This window comes from Saccostrea cucullata, unplaced genomic scaffold, assembly GCF_032062105.1.
Source record: "Saccostrea cucullata isolate Sc308-1 unplaced genomic scaffold, CSIRO_AGI_Scuc_v1 ctg5596, whole genome shotgun sequence".
Classification (NCBI taxonomy): Eukaryota; Metazoa; Mollusca; class Bivalvia; order Ostreida; family Ostreidae; genus Saccostrea; species Saccostrea cuccullata.
The window spans coordinates 1-9276 of NW_026931069.1; the positions used below are offsets into that span (position 1 = coordinate 1).

Consider the following 9276-nt stretch of genomic DNA (forward strand, 5'->3'; position numbering starts at 1 on the left):
ATAAGTATTAAAAAGATGATGCAATAGATCTAAAAGATGATGCAATAGATATATAAAGATGATGCAATAGATCTATAAAGATGATGCAATAGATATCAAAAAGATGATGCAACATATGTACTGAATTGACCCAGCTATCCCTAGAACCCCCTAATCTGCACTCCCCTTGACCCGCCTATCCCCCACAGGGACTGCACTCCCTTGACCCACCTATCCCCCACAGGGGCTGCACTCTGTTGACCCACCTATCCCCTCAGCCCCAAAAGTGCACTCAGTTGACCACCCCGGCCAGGCGTCTTATACTACTAATGATATCGTGTAAAAAGCAACTTTACTTTAACCCTTTATGAGGTTAAATATCCCTTGTGTTTGAATAGTTTGTTTCTATTCTAAAAGGCAAACCTTTGAGATTTTGCCTTGTCCAGTCAAAAATTGTAATAGCAGCAATTTTACTACATTTATAGTTTAATTATAGAATTGACTTAGCATTTTCTTTTTGAGAAAATATGATATGTGGTCGAATATGAACAATTTGGAACCCTGTCTCAAAAGTTTGCGTTAAAAAAAATAATCAGTTGACGCATTCTTGTATATTCATATTATATGTTAACATTCTGTCACTAAAGGCCAGAATAAATTGTGAAACTGTTTGATTAAAAAAAATTCCTATAATAAAATACATAGACTATTTTATTGTACGGTATAAGTGCAAACTGTGTTTTTCATCTATTTTTATCTAGTACATTTTTGAAATTTTCACGTGCAAATTTACTATTTCATATTCATACAAAAAAAATTGCCTGTACATGTTTGTACTTGCAAGAAGTGATCAAAGCAATGGAAACGTGTTTGTATTTTTACGTCCGTAGCACTGTTTATCCTTGCAAAAATTTACTATACTTGTAGTTAAATATACTTTACTAAAGATAACTATTGTTAACTTACCTATAATGAAAATTTTGATGCTTTGAATTACTTTGTAACATTAATCTGAAACTCTTTAAATTGATAACAACGATGTAAAATTAAAAAAAAAATATATGTAAATTAATTTTAATATTTCCATTTAATATAGCAAAATGTGTATGTATGAATTTGAAAACGTAATTTATACCAAACTGATATCCATAGAAAAAATACTTTGATTAGCGCTTGTAAAACATTAATACAAAAGTAAGTATAGTTAGCTATAATAAACTATTACGGTAGTATCATGTTGTAAATTTTGAATTTACTAGGGGGAGGTAAATGCAAAATTTACAGTTATCATGTTGTAAATTTTGCATTTACCTCCCCCTAGTGAATTCAAAATTTACAACATGATTGTAGTTAGCAATAGAATGATTTTTTTTTTCGTTGAGGAAAGTAATATACGATGAAGAATCATGCGAATAGTTAGCAAGGCACCAAAAGACACCTCTCCTAGTTAATTTATTTTGTAGAGCTATCATAATTAAAAATAAATATTATAATTAAGTTAACATAGATTATTATACTTCTACTGATTGTTTACTCTATAAAGTGATTAGATGTGAACAGTCCCTAGAATTCGCTGTAAATCGGCTAATCCTCGTGCGTTAGTTTTTTTTTTTTTTAGCTTATCCCTCCTTCGAAAGCTAGTCATACTAATCCTCGTGCGTTAGTTTTTTTGAGCTTATCCCTCCTTCGAAAGCTAGTCATACTTATCCTCGTGCGTTAGTTTTTTTGAGCTTATCCCTCCTTCGAAAGCTAGTCATACTAATCCTCGTGCGTTAGTTTTTTTGAGCTTATCCCTCCTTCGAAAGCTAGTCAAACTAATCCTCTTGCGTTAGTTTTTTTTAGCTTATCCCTCCTTCGAAAGCTAGTCATACTAATCCTCGTGCGTTAGTTTTTTTTTTTTGAGCTAATCCTTCCCTTGAAAGCTAGTTATGCTAATTCGCGGTTATCCGTAATCCTCTAGTTTTTCAATAAATATATATTGTGATTTTACTTAGCTATGAGAATAATGATTAGTTTATCTGTAAATTAAATTTAAAAAAAAAATGTTATCTTAACAATTTAAATTTGTATCGGTATAATAAAACAGTTAAAGTATATCATTGAGGAGTTAGCAAGATTCCAGTTCCCCTCAACCAGGACTGCGCCTCGTGAAATAGTCCTGGTCTTGGGGAACTGGAGTCTTGCTAACTCCCTCAATGATATACTTTAACTGTATAATATCCCACTCTAAACTGAATAAAGTATGGTTACTTGCCTTGAAAATACATGTTATTTGTATAATTGCATAGTCACTTGATTGTTTCGTCATGAATTGAAGATAGATGCTTAAATAGAACACATGCTCTCATTCACATGTCTAGACTAATAACGTGTATTTTTCAGGTTTATTGATAGGTTAAATGGGATGAAGATAACATATACATATACACATTTACAAATAAAAACAAAGAATTGAGAGAGAGAGAGAGAGAGAGAGAGAGAGAGAGAGAGAGAGATGTTTGATGGTCCTCGCCTCGAAAGTATATCCTAAGATCGGAATGGAAGTGAGTATCTGCACACAGATTATTCTAATGAAAATAATTAAGTGAACTCAAGTTAACTATAACATGTATAATTTACTCCAGTTTATTAATATAAATATAACCCAGCAGAATTCTGAAAACAGGTTCACATTAATATTTTATATCTTTATTTAACAGCAAATAAACGGTAATGGCATAAGTGTCTAGAAAAACTATACATAAATTATTTTACCCAGTAGACAAAACATAACGTCAAATAAATAGAAAATAAAAAAATAACATGAGTTATGAAAAAGAGAAGTATTACAAAAGCAAATACTTATATGGACAGCACGACCACGAGGTGTCGTGACCTTGAAAATGTCTGATGGGACAAGGAATTTTTTTAATCGAACCTGTGTATTTATACCCAGATTGTAGATTGAGTTGATTTTAAGAATACGTCAGTCAGGAATAAGATTACAAAAGAGAGTTCGACATAAGCCTTTACAAAATGCTAGAATCATTCTCACTTGATTCAAATAATCGGGAAAAATAGGATTTCAAAAGTGAGCGCGATACTCGCCTTAATAAATAAAATAAATGTTATAACTTTGTCACATTATCTGATGTTAATCAAAATTTTAAAAGTTATCACAAGAGACAGAATGTTTACCAAAATGTCAAAGTTATCACTAAGGTAAATTTTAGTTTCGATTTTTCTCATATGGTAAATTATGGTTTTAGACGTGATATGATAGAAATAAGAAATTCAAACATTAAATTTGTTCTACATAATATAATTTTATGTAACCGAAGTACATGTTATTAAATTAACAACAGTGATATTACCCAGTTATGCAGATTTTGTTGTTGTTGTTTTTTTTTTTTTTTAACTTTTCCCAACGATATTGGTCGATCTCATTCATTTTCAATAATTCCATGCATTTAACAAGTCAACCATTTCACTTAAATTTTTATCTTTAGTTAACACTTTTTGAAATCTTATGGTCATATATGACATCTACTGGATAATATCCATAAGCAAAATATATTATTGGATATTAATCGATCGTACAGAAAGCGACTTTCAAAATTATTTTTAACTTCAATTTAAATAGAATATTATTATTTTCATTAATTTACGAATGTTTTTTAAATATACTTGGTATCATAATGATATTCTCCATATTTACAGGTAATTTGTTTACTTCCTTATAATGAATTTCATTTTTGTAAACGAATTAATAAACTTGTGAAAACAAATTCCAAAATAGCTATAAAAAGTATTCTTAATCTATTAAGTGTAGCCTATTTAAGACCTAATAAAAATATATTCAAATCTGATACAACGAGTTGTTGATTTTCATATGAGGAAATAAAGAAATAAATTTAAAATCAAAAGTCCATACAAACAGTACAAAGCATCAACATGGGTAAAAATAAAAACAATATACATGTGCGCCCTTTGTGTGTGTTTTACATGTGCTAAACACATGTAAACATTTTCCTTGCATAAAATTCTTTAGAACTTGTTCAAACAAATTAAATTCGATATAATAAATTTTGGAATTAGTTTCAACAAATTAATATGTTGTAAAATCACTTATTTTCGTGTGAATTTAACTTTAGTTGTTTTCAAGGCATGGAGAGACCCACGAAATGTAAATTTTAATATGCAAAATTACTCAACATTTCTCAAACCAAGAGATCAAATCCCCACATAACATTTTTTTTCCTCAGACTTAACAAAACTGTATCCAAGAAAGTTTTTGATTTTACAGTGTTGTTACAATTTTCTTTATCAATTATAACAAATTCAATAAGCATGTTAAAACGATTTTTTTTAAATGATCTATTCACCAACCTCATATATACGAACTAATGTTTTTTAATAATTTTGCTTCACAAGATGCTTGCACTAATGCGATTTCATACATTATTTTTTAAAAAATCATTTATACAGACTAGTGTTTCAATTAGAGAAATATTATGCTCAACAATTTTCTTGATTCTCTCTATACTTAAAAGAATACTCAATCATTTTCTCTTAATCATCATCTTTGTACTGGAAATCTTTGATCCATCATCAAATGTACCATGCCAAGGTTGACTCCACTTTCCAGGTGGATACTGGCCGTTCAGGTAGGCATCGTTGCACTTGTTGAACCACCATCCTCCTATACCCATCGTATCTGTGCAATGATTTGATGAGAGGTCATTGTCTTTGTCATACGTAGAAAACTTCATCCCGTTTATGTTGTCTCCCCCTGAACGGTATCGTATTCTATCGTCTGTATAATTTATGTAAAAAAGAAATTTTGATATATTGTAAGTTTTGATAAGTTATATTAACACTGAAGATTTGGAAAAAAAGTCTTACTGGTTATAGCGAGCGCAGCAAGCGTCTTGAAGCTCGTCACTGCGAGCACTTAAAGCAACGCCTGGGCAAAGAGAAAATTCGGACTACTGCACCTTCATTCGATAGAATTTTTGACGCAGTAATTTGGACCCATAATGCATCGCTTCGTACACAATGCTAAAGCAACGTTCTCGCGAGAATAAGAAGAAAAAATTAAACGGATAATAAACTTGCCTAGATTTAATGAATTTGATGCAAAAAAATAGTCTATAAAACGGTTCTTCATTTAAAATCAGCCCTGTTCAGGCCTCGGTTTGATAATGCAACTTGCATACGACGTCATATGACGTCAGAGTCTTAGACGAGTCGGATATCACGTGCGGTTTGACGAGCCCGATCTAAATGAACACTGGATAAATATCTGCGCTCGCCCTAACGGTCGCACCGTCATCATATTATCGAAATAACTTTGAAAAAAATTTGTATATACATGATTAATATCTAATATTTCGATATTTGGTTTCCAGCTTACAACATAAATATAGTTTGAAATGAAACTTATTGACTGAATTACTTTAATTACTTTAATTTTTCTAGTCGACAGTATTTTCTTTCTTTTTCATTTTTTTATCACTCGAGAAAGTTGACAGAATGTTTATCATATACATGTATTATGAAATACATATATAAGAAAAGGATTCAAATTCTTAATATTTTCAAGGATCTCATTTTTAGAAATAAAACAAAAATGCCTCTTCAGACCTAATGTTCCAAATGCGTTTCCAGCGATATACAATCTGTAATCGTCATCTTCTCCGGCTATAGAGAATGTGTCATACTGAATATAGTGGGTGGTGCCGTCCTTGCCTGTAATGCTTACATACAGCAAACTGCTGTTATCCTTTGTCAGCTCATGTATGACGTCATTCCCTGTTACATTTTTTTTATTTATTTGAAGAAAAATAATATATATAAAGATTTCTTGATGATAATTAAAAGCTCTCTATTTACAAAATATCAATTTTGAATTTATCTAAATTCAAATGCAATTATGATCTAAACATTAAATAATTTTCTTGAAAAATGTTAACTGAGACCGTGCTTAGAGTAGACTGCATTCATACACATAATTATATCAAAATTAAGATTCATTAAGAAAGTATATCACCTATCCAGTAGCTCGTCGACACATCCCCAAATCCAACCTTATAGCCTTGCCAACTTCTGCTGAAATTCACCTTGCCATCAACTCTATTTTGTATTACCTATATTTTATATATTTCATATAACAATTAATCCAAATTCGTGTGTTGAATTCATAAAATGTAGAAGTAAATTTTTTGAAGTATTTGTCTACTTTGAATACTCAAATTTCCACTGAAAAAGTCAGACTGAATAGAGATTTAAGAAATATTTCTGTAAATTATGCTAATCATTATGGGTCTTTTTAACTCACACTTTATTCAATGTGATCAACGTATCTGCAATGTTTAATTATCACTTTCTTTACTTACAGTCCACCCTCCCCCAGCTGTATCCATATCACAGTACACTTGTACTGATTTCACCTGATGGAGCAAGTCCAAAGGATAGATACTGTAGACCCCTGACTTTCTTCTACCCATATCATATAGTTCTTTGCAGTCTTTATATAAAGCTGAAATGATTTGATAAAAAAAATTTTGTTTTTCTTCATTGGAAATGCTCTATGTCAGTCTTTGAATTATCCAAATTTTGTCCTATTGGTTTATCGAAATGAAGTGTAGAACTATGCACATGTAATAAATTTGTAAACTTCATTCATTCTCTCTTTCTGTAATTGACTGGTGAAAATTATTTCATAACGAAATACGAACTTAGACGTCTCACACATGCGTATTTCATGAACGAGTCAGAGAGGAAGAGAATTTCAATAATTTATCAAGAAAAACATTAGCATTCTGCATAATTTGTAGTAGATAGGACACTTAAAAATAATTCAGTTTTGAGAGATTTTCATCCTAAATTCACTTCAATGACTTTTTATTTATCATCGTAAAATAGGATTGATTTTAAAAGCTTAGCTCACTAAAATTCTCAAACGGAAAACCTAAGGCTGAATAGTAAAATCTCTATCAACTTTAAAGTCTGCCTTCCGAAAATTAAGAAATGACATGTAAGAAAAATGATAGAAGAGTGTTAATGAAGATGACAAATTTAAACGGAAGCGGAAATTGAAAAAAAAAAATCCGAAATGAAATCTTTATTTACGTCGTGGAAGGAAATAAAATAGATAGGTGGTAGTTTGATATGAAAAGGAAGATATAATAAAAAGTACATGTATGAGAAAAAAAATAAATTATGATACATGGAATGTAGAAAACTTCATTTTACTTTTTGATTTACAAATTGATGGCGTTTTTCTTCGTTTTTTCAATAGCCATATTTCTTTGTTTATTTCATTTACAAATAACAAATGAAAACTAGCAATTGTAACCTTTTAGTTAAGAATCAATAAGTAACTAATAAAACTGTATACAGGAAAATTTTCACCATCGCTTTATTTTTGTTCCTTTCGCCCTAGACAATTTTTGTGGATTTAAGACGGGACTAACTCAAAGAAGACAACAGAATTGTAAAAGAGTAAAAGCAACTCTTCGTTAAGTACATATGTATTGTATATTGTATATCAATAGTGAGGTTATGATAAGCCATGTAATATTTTTTTCAAAATTAATGTTTCCCATTTTAAAGTTGGCTTCTCCAATTTAAATCTTGGCATTTCCAATTTTAGAATTTGTAATTGGTTTTTATTTTTGCTTTTCTATCTTTAGTTTTGGCTTTTCATACTTTACATCTTGTAACTTTAGTTTTGTGTATATAATTGGTAAACTTGATCTTAAAACCGTTTTTCGTAGCCGCTTCACTACATTTTCATTATTGAAACTTTAAAATGCATACTTGATACTCTTCAACAATTCAGTAAGCAATTGAAATGTGTAATTTTTTTTACCCTCATCTTCTGACGAGGTAACGATACTATGTTTAACTTCATATGGTGTAGCTTTTCATTAGTTTTCAATAGTTAAAGAAAACAAGTATTGCTGCAAGTATGTTAGTTTCCGTTATTTTTGTCTAAAAATCCATTAAATAGATTTTGAATTTTCTAATTCGAATCCTTCATTATTTATCTAACATCAGAATTGTCTACAAAAGAATTATAGATCTGCAGTAGATATCAGTAATGTTCAACATCAACAAACAATTCTATGTGTTTTTCAGTATTATGAAAAAGGGCATTGAAAGTGCAGTAATTTTCACTATTCATAAACAAAACACCGATATCATGATACATTTGATAGTAACCACAACAAAATGAACAATAATAGGTAATCTTTACCATAATCGACCGAATAGTATAATTTTTAAAATTTTTGTTTGTAGGTTCTGGACTATTGACATTTTTACAGTATTGATTCATTTCTTGCATTTTCCATGATGTATAATGAAGCATGTCTGAAAAAGCTTTGAATGTTCTTCCTATATATTTTGACGACAATTTCAAAGATGCTACCACAAATTAAATAATTGAGGGATATATGATGACGTAAAACCTCATACTTAATTAGCACATGCTACAGAATTGCAATTGACTCTAGACAGTCCTATGCATCTTAACATTTTATTGTTCACGGAGCTGCCGTGGAATTGAAACGATTCATTAAAAGCTAGACCAAATATTGTTTTCTTCATAAATTTCAAAACATATAATTAAACTAGAGCATATATGAAAACAATTATTTACCGGTTCTCTCAAGTAAAGAAATCCGATTCCTAATTTCCTCTAAAATGTTTCCAAATCGACTCATCTCCTTGAGAATTTCGTCTTGTCCTCTCACGAGACTCTTGAGCTGATTATTGTCTCTGTAAAAATAACCTTTTGATTCGCATTTGTCGGGTTCTTTTTCACAATTGAATAGCAAAGGTTGAGAATTAAAACCAGAGAAAATGGCTAAAAACACAAATTTCCAGAGGAACGCCATCGTGTATTAGCAGGCAAGTGTCCCCACAAGTGTATTTTACATAATTTACTACTTGAGACGCTCAAACGTTAAATGAAACAAGGACAGGAAGTTTTTTTTTCATTGGTCCTCTTTAAGGATGTATTCTGCTGATACGCAGAAAAAAACGTGCATTAAACTTTCCACATGCTTATATTTTTCTGAAAGTGTAATATCCAAGGAATAATTTAAAGACAATTAAGAAAAGTGTGTGTTAGTGTTCATTAAGAGAGATTCATCCCCTCGAACATAGGCCAAAATAGAGCATGGAAAATTTCATTGAAAAAGCTATTAGACCATAAAATACCTCATAAATTTATAAATACAATCAATCAAAACTTAATTTGGCTGAAATTTACTTGAAAGTATTGCAAAGTTGATTTTCTAAGCAAAA

General features: G+C 30.4%; 1 protein-coding gene across 1 annotated transcript; it reads right to left on the reverse strand.

The window, feature by feature from the left end:
- Positions 1-2651: 2651 nt before the first annotated feature.
- LOC134231263 (fibroleukin-like) lies at positions 2652-8919 on the reverse strand. The gene is made up of 5 exons (XM_062713198.1): positions 8627-8919; positions 6357-6499; positions 6011-6107; positions 5605-5772; positions 2652-4774 (listed from the first exon to the last, which is right to left on the reverse strand). The coding sequence occupies exons 1-5, from the start codon at positions 8862-8864 to the stop codon at positions 4521-4523; spliced, it is 900 nt and encodes a 299-aa protein (XP_062569182.1). The 5' UTR covers positions 8865-8919; the 3' UTR covers positions 2652-4520.
- Positions 8920-9276: the final 357 nt, after the last annotated feature.

Bases quoted from the DNA above. Each gene is read 5' to 3' on its own strand.
- LOC134231263 (XM_062713198.1), bottom strand. From the start codon at position 8,864: ATGGCGTTCCTCTGGAAATTTGTGTTTTTAGCCATTTTCTCTGGTTTT. The intron at 6,108-6,356 runs GTAAGTAAAGAA...TATAAAATATAG, and splicing joins CAGCTGGGGGAGGGTGGACT to GTAATACAAAATAGAGTTGA. The intron at 4,775-5,604 runs GTCTGAAGAGGC...TAAATTATACAG, and splicing joins AAACGCATTTGGAACATTAG to ACGATAGAATACGATACCGT.